The sequence below is a fragment of the Pyxicephalus adspersus genome, chromosome 9 (assembly GCF_032062135.1).
Source record: "Pyxicephalus adspersus chromosome 9, UCB_Pads_2.0, whole genome shotgun sequence".
Lineage (NCBI taxonomy): Eukaryota > Metazoa > Chordata > Amphibia > Anura > Pyxicephalidae > Pyxicephalus > Pyxicephalus adspersus.
Genome location: NC_092866.1, coordinates 49,677,403 through 49,701,847, shown reverse-complemented (window position 1 = coordinate 49,701,847; position 24,445 = coordinate 49,677,403). Strand labels below are relative to the sequence as shown.

The window sequence follows — 24,445 nt, the reverse complement described above, 5'->3', positions numbered from 1 at the left end:
TGCCTCATTTGTGCATTATTTTCAGAGAGGTTTGCATGACTTCTCAATCTAAAAACACACAGTTCAAAATCTGCCTATGGGCATCCTTATAAACTGAATGCAGCATTGATCTCTGGTAGTTGGGCTGAGATAGTTCCAGAAATGGTTTTACTACTGTTGAAACTGCAAACTGAAATGAATTAGAATTACCTTGTCAATGCAATTCCTCCCTTTTATTTTATAACCCTTGCCAATGTTAGAAAAAGAAGAATTTTATCTGTAAACATTTTTTACTGAGTTTGGAAAGAGTGAGGAAAGGTTAGACCATCTGTGAAGTTGTAATTGCTGTCTGTGTCCCTATTGGAGAAATTCATCCCTACTAAGAAAGTGGAAATGTAAAAGTCAAAGTTGTGCCCTAAGGTGACAGATGTACCACTTCTGCTATGGGGTTTTGTGAGTCCTATGGCATGGTTCCACCAGGTGTTGAATTTTTATTTATATATTTTTATATATTAAGAAATTTAAAAAATGCGAATATAAAAAAAAAAATGTACAAAAACGTCCATTACAGTTTTTCTGGAAGAACTGCCCATTATCTGTAGTATGGAATTACCCAGACTTTCACAGTCATATCATTTATCTACCAAAACTACCAGTTTAGGGCACTGATGGAATAAAATGTTTAGCTGTTATCTCTTCCATCAATCGTCTATTTCCAATTAGTCCAAAGATGAGCCTGTTGCTGGACCGATTTCTTCAAGGCCATGGGTCCATGAATAGATGTGCAAAATAGACGTGCAAATGTCTCCAGCAATGAATCATCAAAACCACTCCATAGCTTCCTCAACAGCTCGTTATGACATATAATACATAAATTCTAATTAACCCCAAATACTAACTTTTGCAAGAAATTTCATTGCTTGCAGCTATCAGACCATGTATACGGTGGCCCATATAGGCGAAAGAAGGATCTGTCAATAGGAGGAGCATGTGCAAGGAGCTCTGGGCTAGATAAGTGCAATGTGTAGGCTGTTGATCCAGCTCTGGTAAAACAATGCCCACTACCCCATAAATGGCATCAGCGGGAGGGCTGAGGCAGGGGTAGTTTTGATTGAGCATTGCATGGAATCCTGTAAACAGTCTACCGAGGCAGCTCTCTTTTTATCAGGCTGGCTGAAGGCCGATGGTGGCTATGCAAGAGAGAAAAGCCAGAGTGTGTTACTGCAATGTGCCACTGAGTGTTTTCCCCATAGGCGATGCACTATTATTGAGTCCCCCTCCCATTAGCAAGGAGGATGGGTATACATTTATTGAAGGCTCTAATGGAAGACTGAGGGACTCCTACCCCCAGGCCAATGCAGAAAGACAGGCTATCACATCATGTAACGGAGGCCTGTGTGTGACAGAGCTGACCTATATTTTCCCTCTTTCTTGCTCCCAACAGCCTGGCTCTGTTATAAGAAGCTATTTTCTTGGGAGCGCAGAAAAATAAAATTGCAAGCGAGATGCTGATTTACAAAAATTTGATCTCAAATTAACTCTTCCAGTACCAAAGTTGGCAGGACTTAAATGTCCTGAAAACTTCTTCCATATCTGCCAATCCCTCTTATTGGTGAATTAATAATAAAAAATCCATTGCTTTCAAAGCAATTGTTCATCACAGATCATGAGATTGTCACACAGTTGCTGATATTATAGGGTAGATGATCAAACACAGGATTTACCAGCTGTCCAGATATCAAATGATAGCTGCAGGTTATAGAATTGAGACTGCAGAATGTTGTGATAGCTGCCCCAAAGTCACACAAGATTACACATACATACATACACATATATATATATATATATATATTTTTTTTCTTACGCTCAGAACAAGGCCTACCCTTCGTCCTGTCGGTTAAAAACATCTGCCGAATTCTAAAATTGCCTACAGTCTTCCCAATTCCTTTCTAAAAATCAATATCACCGCTTTAAGCAACTTTATCAACAGTTACATAGGGTAACAGGTACAAGAATTAATTCAAACAATTCTCCAGCACGCTCTAAAATCATCTGCAATAGACCTTCACTGTAGATATGTTGCACATAAATGTGGAAGTGACCATCTAATTAGTAAAAGGAAAATCATATAATCCACAAAATAAGTCTAGTAATACGAATAAAAATAAATGGACTAGGGAAAGGTATGGATGACCAAAACATGCACAATGTTCAATGGTTTCCCAACCTTCCAGGTCAGTGTTTCTCTAGCTTTTTTACCATGGGGGAAGCTTTGATATAACATTCAGGTCTTACGGGAAACCTGTCTATATTTACTAAATCCACAGTAATTTAGTGTGGTGGTCAGAGGTAAGAATGCCAAAGTCAAAAAAGATCATTGGTGTCATTGTCACACAAATTGGTCATTGCCCAACAAACTGCTAACAACCTCTGAAGCAACCCCCAGGGTTTCACTGAACCTGTTCCGGACATTCCTTCCCATTACTAGTTAAAATATATATTGGTGCAGCTAGAAAACGGGAACATATGTTGCTTTCTTCCACAATATGTGTTTTCCCCTCCCCCCAAATCCAGCCAGCAAAAAAACATGGTGCTTGGAACCTCAGTGGGTTTGGGCAGCAGATCAAGCCAGAGAAGAATCTGCAGAAGGTATCGGCAAGCTGCAGCACTTCATTGGTTCCCATTTTTATTATTCTGCCACTGAAGTAAACAACATCAGTGATTTGCTGCTTTCGCTGCCCTTTCAAAGGCTGGGGCAGGTCCTTGACCAAGCTGTATTGCTTAACTGGAAGGAGGTCACAAATCTGGCTGGTCTATCTAGATCAAATGTCTTCCTAAGATTTAAAAAAAAATCTTTTGGCAGGTAAAAGAGCTCAATTTATATTTAGCAGCTTGCCTGGAGTTCGGCTTTGCAAAATATTACCAGTGCACCAGACCCAGAGGAACAAACTACCCTCAGGAATAAGTTCAAGCAACATTGTGTTATGGACAGTTCCAGGGACTAATCTCCAGAAGAAAGTCCCGGCTATGCCAATGGCCTGCTAGCTCAGGTGATGTAACTCCATTCTAGAGCATATCAGTGGGGCCGTACCATATTATTAGATGATCTTTCTATCTGGTAATTTCTTTGTGCAAATCTCTGTTGATTCAAACTCTTTGCTTTAGATAGCAGCATAGCATTAAAACTACATGGTTTGTGCTGCTGTGGGGGGTATCTTGTGATCCGGAGTCGTCAGCAGAGGTTGCAGTTAGCACAGATGAATCATTCAATTCTAACCTACCCAACAAAGTCTCTCTCCCAAAGGCCTAAGGAAAACCCATATATTATATACGTGTGTATATATATATATATATATATATATATATATACACATACATACACACATACACGTATATACATTTATAAACACACACACGCATAAATATTTTGATTTTTTTTTAAAAAAAGCAGACTAATTAAAGCTCTCATTTATAGCCTTTAGAAGTTAAAAAAAAGCATGCTAGAAAAGCTATATTTTAAGGGTCACTAAACATTAATTTCAAAGTTAGGAAGAACTTGGGTCTACACAAGAAAAGTTTCTAATCCAACTACTGTATAGATATCCAAAGCTATGTACACACGTCATATAATTCTAGCCTGAAACAAATAGTCATGGTCATCTCTGTGAAAATCTGACGTGTGCATTTATGAGCATGGTGGATTGATGAACACCTTATCGGGATTGGCCACTACTCACTCCTTCGGAGAGGAGCACAGCGCGGTGCCACTTGCTTGTCCCCCCCTACCCTCTCCATTAAACAGAATGATTTCTTATGTATGGTGCTTGCTTATTCTTCTCTCACTGGAAGCAATTACAAAATAATATTTTCAGAGAAAGTCATGTGATGTTCTTTTGATAACTGCACGGCGGAAGCCAAGAGTGAATCCTATTTCGGGTCTATGAGTAGGCTTTGCTTTGCCTGCCACCAATACCAGTGGAGGAGGAGTAACTATACAGATCAGTGGTCGCCAACCGGTGGTCTTCAAGAAGAATTACCTGGCCGGTGGGCCCTTATCTCCATCGCAGGCTCAGACCTGCTTGATAAACATCCTGGGGGGACAGTAGCACAGGGCTGTGGACACAACAAAAGTTGAATGAAGAAGACATCAGTGGGACCAGGAAAATGACCCCGCTGATCATGTACCCCGTATGGACATAACTTTTGTTGTGTCCACAGCCCTGCGCTACTGTCCCCCCAGGATGCTTATCAAGCAGGTCTGAGCCTGCGATGGGAGAGTGGGCAGGTTCTGGCATCATCACGCCACTCTGGGAGAAGTTTCTTCCCCTTTGAGTGACACACAGCTCCCCGCACATGAACGGGATTTACAGTTATGAATGTAGTGGTCTGTGAGGTCCAAAACGTTGGTGACCACTGAAACAGAGCATCTAGGTTTTTAGAACCCTCTAAATGGGATCTCCATAAAGCAGCATTTTTCAACTTTGTTAACATGGGGGAACCTTTGAAATAAATTTTAGGTATTCAGAGAACCCGTTATAATTACTATACCCACAGCTCACATATTAATGTGGTGGTCAGGGGAATAATATTTCTTACTTGCTTGGCCATTGGTAAGATGTCACCCTTACAGATCATTGGTGTTGGATAAACTGACCTAAGAGTCACACATTGCTCGTTGCTCAAGGAATCCCAGAAACCTTTAGAGGAACCCTGGATAGGAAACACTGCAATAAAGATAACCTGACAACTCTCTGTCCTTGTCTTTGCTGTTATCACCCTGTCACGTGCACCCCAGATGGAAACTTTAGGAGGCTATACCATGCAGGATTGGTTAGCTGCTGTCACTAGCAGCAAGCCATTCCAGAACAACTATGTGCAGCCAACAGTGAAGAGGCTGCATGTAGACAGGAAGTGGCTGAAAAAGGCTAGTGGAGATTTATAGCAGTGAATTAAAGAAAAAGATGATATATGGTAAATTAGGATAGTATGAAGAAAAAAAGAACATTGGCACTGGGTTATAAAATAAAAGTGCACAAAGCAAACAATATGTTATCACGTTAATGTGTATTCTTCTCATCCTGGCAAACTAAACTATAGTAGATGGGCAACACAGGCAATTATTCAAGAGGACCTACCACGGAGTAGCAAGTCATACTCTCGCTTTGTCTCTTCATTCCCCAAAATTTTCCAAGCTTGACTGATTTCAATGAACCTCTGCGCTCCCTCTGTAGTCTGCTCAGGGACCTCTTCCGTGTTCTGCTTGTCTGGATGATACTGCTCATATGGAAAACAAGACAAAAGAGGATCAATAAGGAACTAAAAACCGCCAGCGTTTGTACAAACACAATATTAAACAATTACAATTATGAAATGTGGAGTGCAGTAAAAAAAAGTTTAAGTCCAGACGAGGACTGTTTTTACAGACCCAGTGGTCTCCCTTAGTCTCTTTTAGCTGGGCATACCACCCAGTGCTTTACCACCCAGCTGGTATTGGGGAGGGGGGTTAATGAAAGTTTGGTTACACTGGACAGTTAGGACATGATTCAAAGAGGAAAAAAAAAATTATATATATATATATATATATATATATATATATATATATATATATATATATATATATATATATATAGAGAAGGAAATATTTGATGCCAAAATCAGAGGCTATTTGGCATAATGCACCTCAATTTAACCTGGAAAAGCGAATAAAGGGTCTATATAGGGCAATGAATAATTGTGTTGCTACAGATTTGCATCTTTTTATTTGAGATCCAAGCCTGAAGGGTTGTGAAAGGAATGCTTGGGCCAGGCACTCTATCCCCTTTCCAGGCCATAAATAGAGAATGGCTCAGGAGCACCTGGCTAATTCAAGTAAAAGGGCACCTGTCTTTGAAACGGGGAGTTGCAGCCAGAGGAGGCGGGGTTCAGGTGGACAGGCTGGTTGTAGCATATATGCTAGGAGAGCCCAGGAGGCCTCCCAATGTTTAGGTCTGCAGGACCAACAGCACTGAAGTGTATCAGAGAGAGAGTTAGGAGGCTAAATTTGTGTTATTCTGTCATCCTGTGATGACTGATCCCCTGCGAGGGAAAAACCCTAAAGATTTGCTTATTTCAATTGATGATTTTGTGAATAAATACAGGCAGAAGCCCTAAAGTGAACACACTGTATTGATTTTCCTCACAGTCAGCCTGCCATTTGAAGCTAACCCCTCACAAATTATATATATATATACACATATATATACATACACACACACACACATATATATACCTATACATACATATATATCTAACAACCAATCTAGTGGTCCCTGGCTATGTTGGATGTCTCACCATCCAACCTCCTGCACATTAGGAGGCATATCCTTTTGTCTGATGGAAAGATAAACATTTGTACATGATCACAACAGGTTACAGGAGCTCACAACTTGTTGATCTGCATGAACCTTTCTTCCTGCTACATAACAATATGCCCCAGTTTTCAGACTCAGCCATTTACATCCTACTGTTATGTAAAGAGGTCTTGCAGGAGTAGATAGCCCGAAGCCATCCAGTCTTCCTTTGTGGCTGACATGGTTCATCGGCTGCTAATTAGATAGCATGTTCTGTCAACGCTCTCCAGCTCTTTTGCTCTATTAATTGATCTTCCAGCCTAGGAAATGTTACTTGCCCTGCATTCTTCGTCCTGTGCAATCCTATAGATCACCTACATTACTCAGCAGCAAAATAAAGCATTTGGTTATGGTGTATCAGTTAGTGCACATGAGGTAATTACCCTTAGCATTCGTACGATTGTAATATTCTACGTTTTTCATATTGCTTACAAGCTTTCTTCCAAGAACAAAAATGTGGAGCAGTTGTATACTGTGTGCAAGGATTACTATCATTTGACTGTTGTAATGTTTCATGTCTTTCATATTCCTTACTAGCTTCCTGATATGTCATTTTATAATTGCAAACTTTTCTACTATCTTTTCAATAAAAAGATGGCCAGCATTTTTGTTGAGAATGCTTAAATTAGTAAACTAGCTACTGAGTTTCAAGACTGATACTTGAAATCATTTTCAGAATAAGACACATGGATCAGGCAGAACAGTAAAACCAGCTATATAATATTTAGGAGCATCCCCATTGTGCCAGCTCTGACCCATCAGAGTTTATAAGACCTCCCATGGAGTCCTGGCATAAGCATCAGATCTTTTAAGCCAAACAAACTTCACTGGCCAGGCTTTATTACATAGTGTATCCTGCTGTCAACTCTTTCCAAGGTTAGCAACACACAATCACCTGCCATCAACAAGATCTAAAACAATGTCTTCAGACTAGGTCATGTCTTTTTTCTTTTGGTCTACAGTCCAGTTCCGTCATGCACATGCCTATTGTAGGCACTGAAAGGGGTGGACAAGACACAGGCTGCGTATGCAGCAAGTTTCAAGCTGGATATGGAACACCTGTTACATGAATCAGCGCAGTTTCCATTTGTACCCCTACCCCAACATACAAATGAGTCTTGGGCACCCATAACTTGTTTCCCGTTCACTGGAAGCTCTTCCTTAGACCACTTTAGGTAGGTACTGATCACTACACACCACAAATACCCCACAAGTACAGGTTTTTAAGATGCTTGAACACAGCCATCATTATTTAGCCATGGTCAAAATCCTAACACTTGTCCATTTTTCCTGCTTCCAACACATTCCCTTTAAGAACTTCCTGCTTATTAAATCCTACTGCTTGACAGCTGCCATTGTCAAAAGAGAATCCATGATATTCACATCAGCTGTCACTGATTAAAATTTTTAGGATATATATATAAATAATTTTTATTATCATAATAATCAAACATCTTCAAAGCTTAAGAAAAGTATATCATCAACCTTCCCACCTAAAAAAAATATCCCTATATAAACCAACTTTAAAATGTATGAATATTATTATGCACTTCAATAATTGTAGTATATGTATGTTTCTGAGTAACCTCGCAGGCTCCTATGTAAAGAGTTGTTGCTATATAATTAAAATTAATAAAAGAATAGGCCAATAGATTTCATACAGGTGGGCATTATCACATTGATGGATATGTATGTAATTTACTCATGCAACCTATTCACCGGATGAATAATAATTAGTTTACAAAAGACCACTCATTGGATTCCCCTTCATCAAAATGCACAGGGCCATTGTTCTTTCAATAATATGAATAACAAAACAATTAATTTTGCATTTCCAAGAATGCACGTTAAAACCTCATGGAGTTCTATGGAGCGACTGGTACAGAGGCTGTAAACGAAAAGGCCAATAAATGATGGGTGGATGTAACAAACACAAAGAAAAAAACATCTACAGCAAGGCAAGGTATGCCAATAGATCATAAAACTTTCCATTTCAGACACACAGGGGTTTTACGACACCTCAATGACCACAGCATTCAAGAAGATAAAGTTCCATATGCCAGTTAAAGCAGATCCAAACCTAGTTACTAATATAATATATAATCCTTTATTGTTCTTGTAATGGTCAAAAATAGGTTTCAGGATTTTTAAAGCTGATTAATGAAGGCTCTCAAAGGCTGGAGAGGATACACTTTCAACAATGAAGCTGGGTGATCTAGCAAACCTGGATTGGATCTGGTACAGGATTGAAAACATTTGCTAACAAATAGTGAATTAATTAGGAAATCTATTCCAGGTTTGCTGGATCACCCAGCTTCACTAATGAAGTTTATCTTCTCCAGCCTTGGAGAGCTTTAATAAGTCAGGCCCATTGATCAGATAAACACCTATGAAGGTCACACTTAACCAAAGGAGTACCGAGTTGGTACCAGCATCCAAATTTAGCATAGAAGCCAATAGACAAATCCAGACAGGTATAACACACAAATCGAGCTTGGTGGACCTATATTCAAATTACTTAGTAAGCCTTCCATGTCCTTTGTAAGCCTTCCATGCCAGTGTCCTGGAAAGTGGAAGGACCAAGGAGATGAAAGTTTTGGAAAATCTAGTGTACAAGACGCTAACTAGGCACCATTCCTCTATTCTATTTCCACAAACAAGAAACATTCCTGGTGGATGATGGTTGTTAGGATCATGAACACTTCCTGCTGTGCAACTCCCATTAAACCGAGAGCAACTTGACATGGCGGCATTGGAGGAAAGAGGAGCTAGAAGTTTTTAGCAGAATTCAAAATGCTCTTGGATTCTATTGAAATGTACAGTATATGTATATTATTCCAAACGTTTTTTTTCCCAAAGAGAGTTCAGGATCATAGAGTAATACATTTTCTTATTTACAAGAGGAACTCAAAATAAAAAAACTGCAGTCTTTATGCAAGAGACGGCAGCATTTGTGTCATTTCTTTTTTTGCATACAGTTCCACTTTCAAGCATACCCCGTCCCTTCCAAGCATCCCACCTGGTCCAATATATAACTCCACATTCCACAATGTGGAAACGGCATAATCTGTCTTTTTATGTTCATTTTAAGGCATGAGCACCACCCTGTTAAGTGCAACTAACTTGGTTCAAAACTTACCTCTGTCCTCTTCCAACGAGCTTCTTTGGGGAAGCCTAATGACCTCCTCATGAAAGCAATCCCATCCGAACCTTTTATTTTGCGCATTCTTATAGTAAGTGCAGTAGTTTAATTAGGAAATATCCCCCATTTTAATAAATCAGGCTGCAGCAAACACGGGAAACTTGAAGAGAATCTGGACGGGGCAAGATTGCTGCACATTGAATATCACTGTAAAGGGGCCATAGCGAAGTATTGCCCCAGATGGATTGCATTCAAGGGAACAGGGGCATGGCTTAAAGGACCACTTCTACCAAAAGATACTTTAGCAAGACATAACAATGTAAAAGTTGAAGATGCTCCAGAAGCTTTTTTTTAAAGTCCTATTTGATAATTTACAATAATCTTGCACTCCACACCCCAACTCTCAAATTAAAGGGGTTTTGTAGTGTCTGCTATAATATGTCTGGCACCCACCTGCAAGACAAAATACAATTAATAAAAGAATGTCTACTCTATATAATTTTTTCTCGCAGAATGGTTACAGCTTTCTAATTATGCTTTGTCTAATAGTAAAGGAAATTAACCCAGTGCGTGACAATTGCAATTAGCAGTACACCGTCACCTCCTCCAAAACCTTGCTGTATGAATCTCCATTTACACGTAAAAGAATTTTAGCAGCTATTTCTCAGGCCAATGCCAAGTCAGCTTCATTCTGAGATTAACACGGTGCAGTAAAAAACGTGTGCATCACCTATAGCAACTACATGACAAAGGACAGCTTCTAGATAGCAAGGTAAGAGAATGACTAAGACACATCGCCTCCCTCCTGATTTTATTAAACCTGCTCACTGAGCACATTATTGCTCATTTTATGATCCTAATAAAGGTGTCCGGGGTACTTCCTTCCAGGTACACAATTTGTATGGGTATGCTATGCTCCTGGTTTGCGGGTTATCATTATTACTTGTGCTTCGGTTTAATAACCAAAACTCAAAAAGAGAAATTACTTCAGACCACTTTTGTCTTAAAGCCTGACTACTGGCTCAGCCCCCATACTGCAAGGCTTAAAGAGGAACTAAACTAAAAACTGTCAAAAAAAAAAAAAATTACACTTACCTTCAATTCCGCAGGACAGTCTGATCCATCCCGGGGTGTCTTGCATCAGGTCCCGCGTAGTGCCGGAGCCGGCGCACCGGGCATCGCCATCTTTGTCTCTTCTTCCAGGTTCTTCATCCTAAGTGACCTGACCCAGATGCGAGATTGGGTGACGTAGGATGGGAAAAAACTTGCAGATCTCACTTTGAGTTTATGTAGGCTTTAAATGTCAATTTTTGTCTGGGGTGTGTATAAAGCACTTTTGAGTAACTCATTCCTTTGCTCCTGCAGGTTCTTACTCTCTGCCAGTAGTTGTTGCCGTCACTCTGACCGACGCCATTCCCTTGAGTGTATGACCAATAGTCCTGCACAGTAAGTGGCAATGCCAGGGGCCTGCCCATAACATAGATCACTGGAGGAGCAAACCAGACGCCAAGAAAAAGAGAGCTATGGTATGCAAACAGTCATCATATTTCTTCTAAATCAGTGTTTCTCAAACTTTTTAACAGGGGGGTACTTTCAGGTCTTTACGGAAGCACTCCTATAATTACTATATCCACAGCTCATAGTACATTAGTGTGGTGATCAGTGAGAATTCCTCTTACATTGCTGGCCAGTGGGAAGAATGTCACCCTTACAAATAGCCAAAATGATCATTGGAGTCAGATAAACTGGCCTGAGAGTTACAAATCGGTCATTGCACAAAGAACCCCCAGTAACCTCTGGAGGAACCCAGGTGGAGAAAGCCTGACCTAGACCTAAATATTCATATAGGACGATTGTACCCGAGAAGGCTAGGCTAAATTGCCTCAGCTGAGGAAGGGGCAAAAAGAATACTTTGTTAAAAAGTGGACCTTTAAGTTAAGTACCATTTGGATTTCTGATGTTTTAGGGTACGATTCCTCCCACACTAAATTTCCATATGCATTGTGTCCATGCCAGATAAATACTTAAAAATGTACCTATTTCTTTTTAATAAAGTGAACAACATTTTACAGCCTGCTCTACAGAAGGTTGATGAAGACCTAAATACCACGGAGATCAAACACAGACTGCAGAATATATCACACAGGAGGGACTGCTACCCCTTTTAGAGATATAACCATTTGCCATAGGTATTGCTTTGATAGCTTTTCCTTTCCAAGTTAAAGGAAATGCAAAAATATGCTTGAAGCAGGTCAAGAGGGAGATTATCTGCAGGTCAAATGCGCCTGTCACTTAATTCTGAATCATCTCACTAGAGTCTCAAAGAATGCAGTGTTCTCCCCAGTCCCTTTTAACGGGTGCACCAGCCGTTTTTGCGTTGTTATTTAAAAGTTGGGTCACAATACAGGGCCGCCTACAGCTTCTTTCCACCCGGCTTAAAAAAAATGTCTGGGGTGAAAACTGGGATGGCAAGTTATTAAAATGTCCAGCATTCTGTACAGAGGTCACTCTTCAGTGTTCTACCCAGACCCTTTTTTAGCCGGGCGCACCACCCGCCACTTTTCAGCAATCACCTGGCTGTTTTTATGTGGTTACTAAAAAGTTGGTTCACAATACAGGGGCTGCCACCCTGCTCATGCACCCTGCAATAAATGCTTATTTGTAAAACGAATATTTAAGACCAAAATTTAGAAAACATATTTGTGTGAAATCTTTATTTTGCAACATGTAATAGTACATAAAAAACATCAGCTTGTCAATGTTCAGAATGTAAAATAAAACTAATCAGCTACAAATATTCTTCTCTTTTTATTAGGGCAAACGATAGGAAATGTAAATGTTAAATAATGTAATATACACATGGAAATAAAGCAAATGATTCTGTGCAAACTCCTCATCATGCTCATATTCTTATATAACCGGTCTGGTTGCTATAGGTTGCAGCACTCATCACATCACCCGTGCCCTTTATACAAGCCTGTTAAATAAGCCTGTGCCCCCCTCCCCCTTTTTTTAGTTTGGGCTTGGAAATGCCAGTGTGTTATGTTGGCCATACAGTAACAAAAGATCTAGGACAAAATATTTAATTCTTATGAGACACCAAGAGGCTGGCAAAATACAACACACTACTGCCCCCCAATGCTTATGATAGGATACGTTTACAAACCTTCTCATTAGAGGAATTCTCTGCAAGCTGAGATTTTCTGGCACCGACTTTATTTTGCTTTGCTGCTACTGAGCCAAGCTGTTTCTTGATGTTTAGGAAATATTTGGTTGCTTTTTTTCCCAAGAAGCCAGATTTAAATACATTTCTGATAGGGGCAGTTTTGGAACGATAGGGATGATACACAGCAAATTCTGAATTGGAGCCGTTACTGTTCACCAATCAGAATTCCTTATTTCAGCTTTTGTTTTATATTAATCAAAAAAAAAGTGACTGGTTATAACTTTACTTTTTTGCTTGCGTAATTTTATCCATTGATACAAAGTGATATAGAATTGATATTTGTAATGGGAAAACCTTCAATTTTTATATTGTTTAAGAGTGCCAGTAGTGGTTATAATACAATAAGGATATTTATAGGACTGAGTGCCAACCCTTCTTCAATAAATGAAAGATTAAAGAGAAAGCAGGGTCTTTCTAGGCACAAAAAATAAAGTTGTATTGTAAATTCAATAAACAATAACAAATATAACCAGAGAAAATATAACAGTTTCAAAAATTGGTCACAATCTTTTCTTGTGGTCCAAACAGTATCAAATTGGCCCCAGGAGGCACTTTAACATAATAAATTCAATTTATAACCAAAAGATTGTTTGTTGGTCCAAGCATTCACAATTTGGCCCAAGAGGGCTTTAGACATAGGCATCTAGCCAATCATGTAAATTCCTTGCCATACAAATAATACAATCTCCAATCCTTTGTTCATGTTGATTGCTGTACCCGACGCGTTTCGCCCTAAAAGGCTTCCTCAGGGGTATCGAAGAAACACAAACCCAACAATGCAAGGTTCATGCTTTGGTATGCCAATCATTCCTAATGGTATCCCAAATGCACCTCATTTTAAAAATAACACCGCATTCACTACATTTGTGTGTGATAGGCTTTATTCAGCATCATGAATGAGCTGCCAAACACAATGCCCTGCAACATGCCGGAAAAATGTGTGTTTTTAAAACGAACCCATCCCTATCAGAATTCCTCATTTTATTTTTTGTTTAACATACAATAAATAGGAAATCTGTCTGGGTACTACTTTACTTTTTTGCTTGTTTAGTTCTATTTATTGAAACAAATCTTTGTGTAATAGTAATTGAACAAGGATTACTAGCAAAATAAATCCACATCATTTTTTTATGCAAAAAAATATTGTACTTTTTTTTGGTATTAAATAAATTTACCTATTTCTCATGTATTCTTACTCTAACACATAGATTGAACAAGAATGTGAGCCATGGAACCAACGCACCAAGGGATATTTACCTGGCCACAAGAATTTTCAGCATCCTATATGTAAAATGTGGAACTGTACTGTTCAATGACAACAGTATTCTCCCCAGATTTCTTTTGAAAGCTGTAGCTGAATGGGAAGAAGCTGTAAGTTGGTGGCAGCCCCTGTATTGTGGCCCAACCTTTTGGTAACCACGCAAACACAAGCTGGTGGTAACTGAAAAGTGCCAGGTGATGTGCCTGGCTAAAAGTGGCCAGGGAGAACACTGGGGAACAATCTGGCGGATTCAGAAGGTCCTGTTTTGGTTGGATTTACGGAAACCTTTCCTAGGAGAAATGTAGGGGGTAATGTAAAGGCTTGGCCCAATATACCCTGAAACAAGCAATCATCCAATAGGACAACCTTAAAAGATAAAAATATTAAAACAGCCCGAGATTGTGGCGGCAGTCTGTTGCTCCTTCTATAGCTGACTGGGTATCCGAACTCGAAACAATCCGCCATATGGAAATGCTAGTGGCCGAAGATGACGACAGAATGGAACAATTTAAAATATATATATATCAATATAGGCAGCTTAAGATTGTTGGAGCATTATTTATGTTATATGCCTCTATGAGTATTTTTGTTATTGCCTGTATGTTTGTGTTGATTTATCTTATTCTGATTCATGGGGGCTTTGACAGTTTATTACTATGTTTATCAGAGTATATGCTGTATCTAGGTTGTGTATTTTATGCTCAAACAGAGCCAATGCTGTTACGGGTAAATAAGATATCTGTGTTTTGTTTTACTGTTTGTTATGTATGTTTGTTTTACTTTCCACTGAAAACTCAAAAAAACTGATTGACACAAAATATTAAAACAGAACTAAAGTTGGACTAAAAATGCATGATCAGGCAGGTCATTATTGCATAAAAGGACAGGCAATGTCGCTTCTGCAATAATCCCTCCTACCTACCTAATCGCTCTGGGACACTGTCAAAATGCGGAATTGATGGGTGCCAGGATACCCGCCAATCTAATTTCCCTGCACTTGCCAGGAATTAATGAAATCCAAAGCACCTGCACGGAAGTTACATCATCCCAGTTTGGCCAATTAGGATGACTGAAGATCATATCCAGTAAGAGAAAAAGGAAGAAGATGACAGCACCCTGCTACAGAATCTGGACAGGTGAGTATAATAGATTTAGTTTCTTCTTAAGACCCAACTTAGAGGTCAATGATAGTTGCTACATCTGATCGTTTAGTGCCCTAAAAAAAAACATTTGTTTTGGACTACAAGCTGCTTTTGTCTATAAAACAAATCCTAGGAAGAATATTAGGATCCAATGCCACAAAGGAAGGACAGAAAGGTCTTGTCCATTATCAAAGTTCTGTACATCTACGGCAGATATTGTGTGAGCACTAATAAAATAAATTATATACATGTGAATTGTTTAATAGCACAGTGGCTTAGAGGTAAGTGCTCTGGCTTTTGCAGCGTTGGGTCCCAGTTTCGAATTTCGGCCAGGACACAGGAGTTTTCAGGTTCTCCCCATGGTTGTGTGGGTTTCTCCTGTGTACTTTGGTTTCTTCTTACATCCCAAAAACATGCAGTAAGGTTAATTGTCTTCCCCCCAAAATTGACCTTAGATTGTGGAAATAACATATGACTATGGTAGGGACATTGGATTGCTAGTAACATGACTATGGACTTTGTACAGCGCTGCGTAATATGTCTGAACTAAATAAATACTGTGTAATAATAAAAATAAAAGGACCAAAGAAATAATCAAAATAAACAGGTTCTCTTTATCAGCTCATCATAAGTTAAGGACAAAAGGTAACTGTTCAGTGGAAGACGTCTCATTCACTTTGATAAACTCCACCGCACCTGTACTCATCCTTATAGACCAATTGCATAAATCCTGTCAATGAAGCTGCATCTGTATTGCTTTCACTATAATTACCTGACTGCATTTGGAAAATAAGAATATTCAAATAACAGCAAATAAAAGAAATAATCACAAAAGAAAAAAAAAAAACACACAAAAGCACTTTTCCCCTATTTTTACAGGTCTCGTATCTGTAAACAGTAATTTCCATACACACAACAGCTGCAGGCTCATTCCAAAACCGATCTGCACTGACCCAAAAATATGAGCCTATATAAAATGGGCGAAGAAAAATTCGTAGTGATGGGGTCGGACAATGGCTCTGAATTAGTTTCATAGAGTTATTGTCTCTGCAACAATTGTCTGAGCAGTCATCACTTGGAATAATGTAAATTCATATCCACTTTCTAACAAGCCAGGATCCTCATTTCCATAGAGACTTGGCTTGCTGCCACTGCTACCCAGTTGTCTATTTACTCCTAATTTGCGTTTCCACCAGGGCACTCCTTATAGCCTAAACAATGGTGCTATGTGTCGATCATCAGATGTGTTTAAAGTCTAGGGCATTATTTACAATTAGGCACCGGTGTGTCATGCCTAGGGCATCAGCGTTATACCGAGATTCTCCGCTTCACCAGTCAGCACACAGCTTCACAGGTATTACCAGCATGTGCGAGATATTTGTATCTCTAGGAAGATACACTTTGCTGCAGGGGTGACATAGGCATTTCCAATTGGCTGTCCAATGGTGGGATCCTTTCAATTTTGTAATGACGTCAGAAGATGCAACTATTCAGTGGAAGTACAGATTGGATCAATGGATTACTGATCATCACTGGTATAAGCTGCAACACTTTCTCAAACTTTTTACCCCAAAGAAACCATTGAAATACTGTTTAAATCTCAGGGTTTCCCTGCTAAATCGGATATTTTGGGTATCAGCAGAAAACTGCTCTTACATTGGTGGTAATTGGGATAAATGTCCCTCCCTATAGTGGTTGTCAGAATGCCACCCTTACAGATAAATAAGTATCAGTGGTGTCCTGGGGCTGGCTCTGCCAGCTGGCAGAGAGGGATGCAAACTGTGGACTAAGATTAATATAAAGAAGCTTCCAAATAGAAAGGTAAAAAAAAAATAAAAATAAAAAACTATAGGTGGCAAGGTAGTGAAATGAGCATGTGCAATGAGCAGAGATGGGCTTTAAGTTTAGCAATGAACAATAGAGAAGCTCCCCTACACATTTCTCTGATTACCAGTATACTTGTGGAAATATTGGGAAAATTAAAGAAAATAAAGGGGCTTCAAGGATATTTTTCAATAGTTAGATTTCATAAAATATTTGATCGCAAGTATTGATATACATTATTATAATAGTTTGTGTCCAACTCCCATTATATAGTTACGGGGTGGAATTTGCTGAACTAAACATACACATCCTGTGCTAGGTATGCTGATTATTGTATAACGTGAATTAATCAATGGGACGTCTTGTTACCCGACACGTTTTACCCAAAGGGCTTCCTTAGGGGTAAATTACAGATGTAAGAGTTTGTTTTTCAAGATGATTGGGATTGTATCAGTCTGTTGTGTCATTAGTGACGAGTATGGGGGGATATCCGTATATATCAAAGTCAATATGTAGATGTATCTATAATAAAAGATGTTAGTGGTGGTACTGAGTCAGGTTATTTTTATAGAAAGGGTACAAGTATTTATCCTAGATCGGGTGGAAGAAGAGAGAGGCAATGTGATTGCGCTGCCTCTCTCTTCTTCCACCCGACGTCCCATTGATTAATGCCCTATAACTATATAATGGGAACTGGACACAAACTAATATGGTAATGTATATCAATACTTGTGACCAAATATTTTATGAAATATAACTGAAAAAAAGCCTTGAAGCCCCTTTTTTTCTTTCATTTTTCCATATTTACTAAATAGGGTTGGTTACGATTACACTAATGTAATGTGATAGAATAGGAAGGGAAACCTGTCTATAATATACCAGTCTACTTCGTAAGGAGACTGAGGAATAAACTGTTCTATAAATGAAACAGTAAAGGTGCCCTGGTGACAACTGCGTAGTTTCGGAGGCCTGTCTGAAGCATATAAAAGGGGGCATAAAGGATATTTCTACAAGACAATATGAACTGTGTCAAAATATGTTCATAGGTGTATTAAGGAGCAACCACTCCTGCCAAAAAAAGCCAGACCCAAAAATGGAAATGGTAGTGTATATTTAAAAGGATGGTAGTGAGTTTTTACTCGTTTTCTATCACAACACTAAGATTATTCAAGGACAGACCCTCCCTTCGAAGCACATAATTTCTATTTACAGTGTAGCTAAGGGTTACAACACCTGTCAATTTATTTTTGGCACACTGTGAATGTTTTGGCTTATGTCCTGTCCCAGATATGAAACTGGAACTATAGATGAATATATAAAGTTAGAAAAATTCCCCTATTCTACAGTTTTCACTGGAACATGTGCCACCATTGGAAGGTTCCCCCTCTCGTTTTGTTCTTGTAATAATTGGTATTCCAGCACAAATAGAGGGTAAATGTATCTACGGATACAGACAATTACTTGATAGTGGTTCTACCCCTCCCTATCTTAAAAAAGAAAAGGATTTTTTGGCTATACATACCCATGAAGTTAATGTATGGTCATACAGTGCATTTGGGGACATTGGCTGCTTTATAACTGAACATTTGTGTTTGTGAAAGCAGTTGTCACCTTACCCGTCAGAAGTGACCTGCCTTGGCTGGCAAAGAAGAGGAGTAGCGAGTGGGCACGCATGTGCCAGTCCCATAGAAATATCATTTCAGAGGTGAAATCTGACAGGAACCAGGCAAAGGTTGGGTTCTCATCTGATCACCAGCAGGAAATGGAACCCAAAATCTAATTTACATATGCATACGAGACATCCTGGAGTCTGGCCATTCTTCAGCAATTCTCCACACATGTCAAACAGGAGATGAGCATAGAATGTAAGGATTTTATTTCACATCTCAAGCAAAGAGCTGAGGACTCTGCTTGTATGTCAGACGAAATCGTTCGGAGAAAGGCAGACCTATACTAAAAACATGACTCCCATTTGATTATGCTGCCTTGTATCTCTACAAAATAAAAAGATCTCTCCCTCCAATACTTATGTTATCCCTAGTGCTGTAGACCAGTGAGCCGCAGCTCTGGAGGGTGTGCCCCCCCGTGGGGTCAGAAGAAGGACCCCACTAGGGGGTGAAGCGGCGAGAGCCACAGACCATGTCCCCCGTATGGACACAACCTGCCCATTCTCCTATCCCAGGCTCAGAGAGAGAGTGGGTGGGTTCTGGTATCATGACATCACTCTGGGGGAAGTTTCTTCGCCTTTGAGTAACACACGGCTCCCCACGCATGGGCGGTCTGGATTCCATGCATTTAGTTGTCCATAGGTCCGAAAAGGTTGGTGACCACTGCTGTAGACTAACCACAGCCGCCATCCTCGATAATCATCCCACCTACCCCTTATGAGCACAGGTTGTCAATCACCCACCCCCTGGGGGTACGTCATCACATAGACTGGAATCACCCTCACTGCAACCCCTGAGGAGAAAGAGGAATGACTAATAATATATCACCCCTAAACACTTTATATTCCCCTCTCCACCTGTCTTGGCTGATAAAGAAGAAAAGTAATAAGTCAGTTCCATGGGACTCGCACATGCGCACTATCATTTGGGACAAGAAAGCTGTCAGGAACCAGGCAGAAGTTAGGTTCTCATCTGATCACGAGCTGGAAATGTAACCCTATGGTTCAAAGTATAGGGGTACATGCAACCTTTTCCCATGAATCTAAGCATGGTCTCATGATGGAGGCAATGTTATGCCTTCCACCGTGCATGAACACCAGCAAGGTATATTTGTGGTGCCTGCCACAGAGAAAGGAACAATAGGAGGGAGGGTAATATAATAGTAGGGGAGGGGGAGGTAATACAATGGTAAGAGGGGGTTTACACAAAGTGTCACTTTGCCCTTAAAGTGGAACTTCACTCGTGGGTGGGTGATGAGCTTCTGCCATAAACCAATTGTGGCACATACTTAATTGTGTGCAGTCGTCCAAGACTGGTAATCAATGCATCCTAGTAATGCGCCATAATCACAGCAGACTTCGGTGAACACAGCAATTCTCTTCAACTATTGGATGATGTAACCTCTGCACATATGCCATACAGTTACATACACATACAGCACCGTTCTGCTCTATAGAGAGTGGAGGGAGGAGAAAGATGAAGCGGCACCCCGCTGTGCTCTCCTCCCTTCACTTTCAATACAATCTTTCGTTGTCCGTGGATCCTCCAGGATGGTCCTCCAGACGAGCGCTATACACGCTAGATTCTCGTTTAATATCAGCCGTGAGACAATAATCCGACGAGAATCATCTGACGTGTGTACATAGCCCAACTCCTTGTTATTTTGAGTTTATGTAAGCTTTATTGGATCATATAATTTCCACATTTCTATATTCATTGTTAATACTCTGTCTATCTGGTAACCATTGACCTAGGTATTAGTTTGATCTGTTGGTTTAGATGCCCTGGGTTACTGAATTAACACAATTCATATACACTGGTACTTTAATAGACACGCACACATAAATAATATTATGTAGTATACTTACTAATAATGCCAGCTTTTGGTACTTTTGTTTTAGCACTGCTTGACTGTCGGATGGATGTCCCCCCAGAATACAATACCAGTCCTTCTGTGAAGCCATGAGCATATGTTCCCCTTACATCTTTGAAAGCCTAAACAAATAAAAAGAGTTATTCTTGAATAGCTTTGTCTTCCAGAGATTTCAAATTAACATTTTCCTTATTATATACTTGTGCTTATTGTCAATTTTCTTTAATGGAGTTCTACATCTAAAACCTCCAATGGAAGCAGCCATAGGATAGAGACCTGGGGAGCCCTTCTCTCATAGTTTAAGCGGAAGTAAACCCCAAACAATAAAATCACACTTACCTTCAATCCCGCAGATTAGTCTATTCGTCAAATTTCTTTCATTGGGTCCCGCGTGGTCCCGGTATCTGAAATTGGCCCAGCGCAAAGGAAGCATCAGTTGTCGCCATCTTCTCTCCTCTTCCAGGTTCTTCTTCCTACATCACCCAATCTCACACTGCGCAGACGCATGATCAGGTGACGTAAATTGGGCGAAAACTTCCGGTTCTCACTGCGCATGCGTGAGATTGTCAATTTTTCCCCTATTGATGAAAGGGCAACTAAGAGCCTCCCGGGATGTGTGACAAAGGTATCTCAGGAAGCTCTGCGCTACCATTCATTCTTGATCGCCTAGGGGATCGAGAATTAAGAGGGGGGGGGGGTGTAGCATTGAACCTTTACTTTAAATAAAAGGGATGTCTACCCTTTTTTGTAAAGTGAAAATTCTGAGATTAGGTATTGTTTAAACTGATCAGGTTAAGTAAACCTTGGAGCTTTGTATTAGCTTTGTAAGAAGTTGGAAAAATCAGTAATATTGGCTGCTTTCATGGGCTACAAGACCGATACACTATCCCTTCTCATCTCTGCACCATGGTGGAGATGTGTAGTAAAAGCGTGAACTCAACATGACCGGTTATACAGATTGTACAGAACTTTAAAAGCTCACTGGATTTCAAAGAATCATCGGTAGTTGCTTTGCAATTTAATTTAAATAATTTATTGTTATGAATAATGCCCATCTCTGGCCAAACCTACCGACTTCTACATCCTATCCAACTCATACTCATCCTGCAGGATCAAACCTATGCTTTACTTGTAAATGAAGATATGATTTGCTAGATCTGCCATCCCAGGTCTCTTAAAGAGGAAGTAAACTCAAAAACGGCAAAGGAAAAAAAATGCACTTACCTTCAATCCCACAGTCGATCGGTCCGGAGGGGTTCATCAGGTCCCACGTTGTGGGACCAGATGTCTTCGGGCTGGCGCTCTAGGCGCCGCCATCTTCTCCTCTTCTTCCGGGTTCTTCTTACTACATTACCCGACACAGGCGCAAGATCAGGTGACGGGAAAAAAACTTGTGGATCTCACTGCGCATGCCTGAGATTGGCTTTTTTTTCCGTTTGACAAAAGGGCACCGAAGGAGCACCCAAGAGCCTCCCAAGACGAAAGGAGCACCCACGAGCCTCCCAGGATGCCTACGTCTGTGCTCCTATTCATTCTCGATCTTCTAAATTAGGGGGCGGTGCTGCACCATTTTTTGTAAAATGAAATTTCAGAGTTTAGGTACACTTTAATAGAGCGGCTTCCTGTTCTTGGGAATGCTGATTTACCCCTGCAGTGCCCTTGATGCCCGGTCCCTGCATGTCCTCCCCTGCCAGTCCAGTGGTCTCAGGTACGAATGTCAGGAAAAAATGGGTGCACCGCCAGTTCGGAGATGGAGGAATAAAGTAAGCCGAAGCCATTTTTTACCATCCCCTTAGTATTTGACACCCCCAAGCACAGAAGTAAACCCTCTACGGGGGGGAATTTTAAATGATCATAAGTTTAACTTTTCTGACAAGCCTGGAATTCCACCCCAAAGTGAAATACCTCCTTTTAGAGTGTAAGCTCTTCTGGTCAGGGTCATCTCCTCCTCCTGTATCACTGTCTATATCTGTCTGTCATTTGAAACCCCTATTCCTTGTACAACGCTGGGTAATATGTTGGTGCTATATAAATACAATTTAATAATATTATTAACAGCAGATAACACACATTCCTTGTCATAGACAGCTTCTCCCAGGCCTCAGGACCCAGTATAGCACAACCAGGCCACATTGTACGGAAAATGTAACTAAAACCTACTACAAATAAGAGTCCAAAATAGCCCCCAGACCACCCCTTATCCCCCTCACCAATCCAGCTACCCACCAGGTCACACTGCCCAACGCAGCTCCTCCATCTGTAACTCGTGCGCAAGTCAGCAGGAAACTACACGAACCATCATGCTTTGCAAAGCTGGCGTCACCATTCAAACTACGTGTAACTTTATTATATAATAACATTTTCTCTAGCGTGTTGTTGATGCGGTATCTATGGTAACCGGCTGCCCTCAGGGTTGAACCTGCTGTTGTATCCTGCACTGTAAGTTCTCAATTGTCTCACATTTTTCTTTTTTTGTAATTTTACTGACTGAAACCGGAACACAGAGGATAGAGAACATTGCTTCTATGTAAGAGAATACTAATACAGGTTATATGATAGAACGTGTCAGCTTTTAAGAATGTGTGCTTGGCTATCTATAGCTAATATGGGATCAATAATCATAATTGAGTATTGTTTTCATTCTGTGTAGAACAGGAAAGGGTTAAAAACTTTTAAGTTTTATTTTAACCATTTCACCCTATTAGGGAGATTTCAAATCATTCTGTCTCAAACATGTAACAGGAAATTATTATTATTAATATTATTAATAATAAACAGTATTTATTAATTAATAGTATAGCGCCAACATATTACACAGCGCTGTACATTAAATAGGGGTTGCAAATGACAGATACAGACAGTGACCCAGGAAGAGAGGACCCTGCCCCAAAGAACTTACAATCTAGGAGGGGGGGAAGCAGCACACATCCGGCCTGATTTATTAAAGCTCTCCAAGGCTGGGGAGAATACACTTTCATCAATGAAGCTGGCTGATCCAGTAAACCAGGAATAGATCTGATCCAGGATTCAAAACCTTTGCTAACAAACAGCAAATGACTTTTAATAAATCCATTCCAGGTTTGCTGGATCACCCAGCTTCACTGATGAAAGTGTATCCTCCCCAGCCTTAGAGAGCTTTAATAAATCAGGGCCAATATAAGAGAAATGAGAGGAAATCTCCCCCAGCGATCTGCCCCCCAATAGGTGACAACTTAAAAATAAAGACCTTTATTGGTGAAAAGCCCTTAATCCATCCACAAACCAAGTCCAGTCGAGCGCCATGTCTGCTTCTTCCAGGTTCTTCTCACATCACCCGATCTCACACTGCACAGCTCGGGCGACATCTTCCTGCAAAGGAAAAAGTCACCGTGCATGCCCGATCTCAGGCAGATAATTCCCATTGCACACGGCTTCTTCTAAACCCCTCTTATATTTAGGTGTCAGGAATAAGAGTAATAATAAGCAGTAGGCTTTTAATATACAGTATTTACATAACACCAACATATTACGCAGCGCTGTACAAAGTCCATGGTCATGTCACTAGCTGTCCCTCAAGGGAGCTCACAATCTAATGTCCCTACCATAGTTATATGTCTTTAATACAGTTTAAGGTTAACTTTGGGGGGGAAGCCAATTAATCTAACATTTTTGGGATGTGCAAGGAAACAGGAGCATCCATAGGAAACCCACACTAACACAGGGAGAGCCTGCAAACTCCATGCAGATAGTGTCCTGGCTGAGATTTGAACCTTGAACCCAGCGCTGCAAAGGCCAGAGCACTAACCACTGAGCCATCATGCTGCCATATGTGTGTTGTATTCAGGTAGCTTTCCTTGGAATGACCTTCCTAATACACCAGAACATGACACTATAGGTAACATTTGTCACTTACAGCTCACCTGGGCTGGGCTTCAACGCACTTCCATTGGCAAGGTGTGTTGG

The 24,445-nt window shown here is 40.3% G+C and overlaps 1 protein-coding gene across 1 annotated transcript in view; it reads right to left on the bottom strand.

Annotated features, from left to right (window-relative positions):
- DNAJC24 (DnaJ heat shock protein family (Hsp40) member C24) overlaps positions 1-22,807 on the bottom strand; it is a 33,615-nt gene extending 10,808 nt beyond the window's left edge. The window contains exons 1-3 of the mRNA XM_072421859.1: positions 22,730-22,807; positions 20,499-20,625; positions 5,115-5,253 (exon numbers count right to left, since the gene is read on the bottom strand). Coding sequence (XP_072277960.1) covers positions 5,115-5,253; positions 20,499-20,600 — 241 coding nt within the window. The 5' untranslated portion in view covers positions 20,601-20,625; positions 22,730-22,807. The remainder of the gene's footprint in view (positions 1-5,114; positions 5,254-20,498; positions 20,626-22,729) is intronic.
- Positions 22,808-24,445: the final 1,638 nt, after the last annotated feature.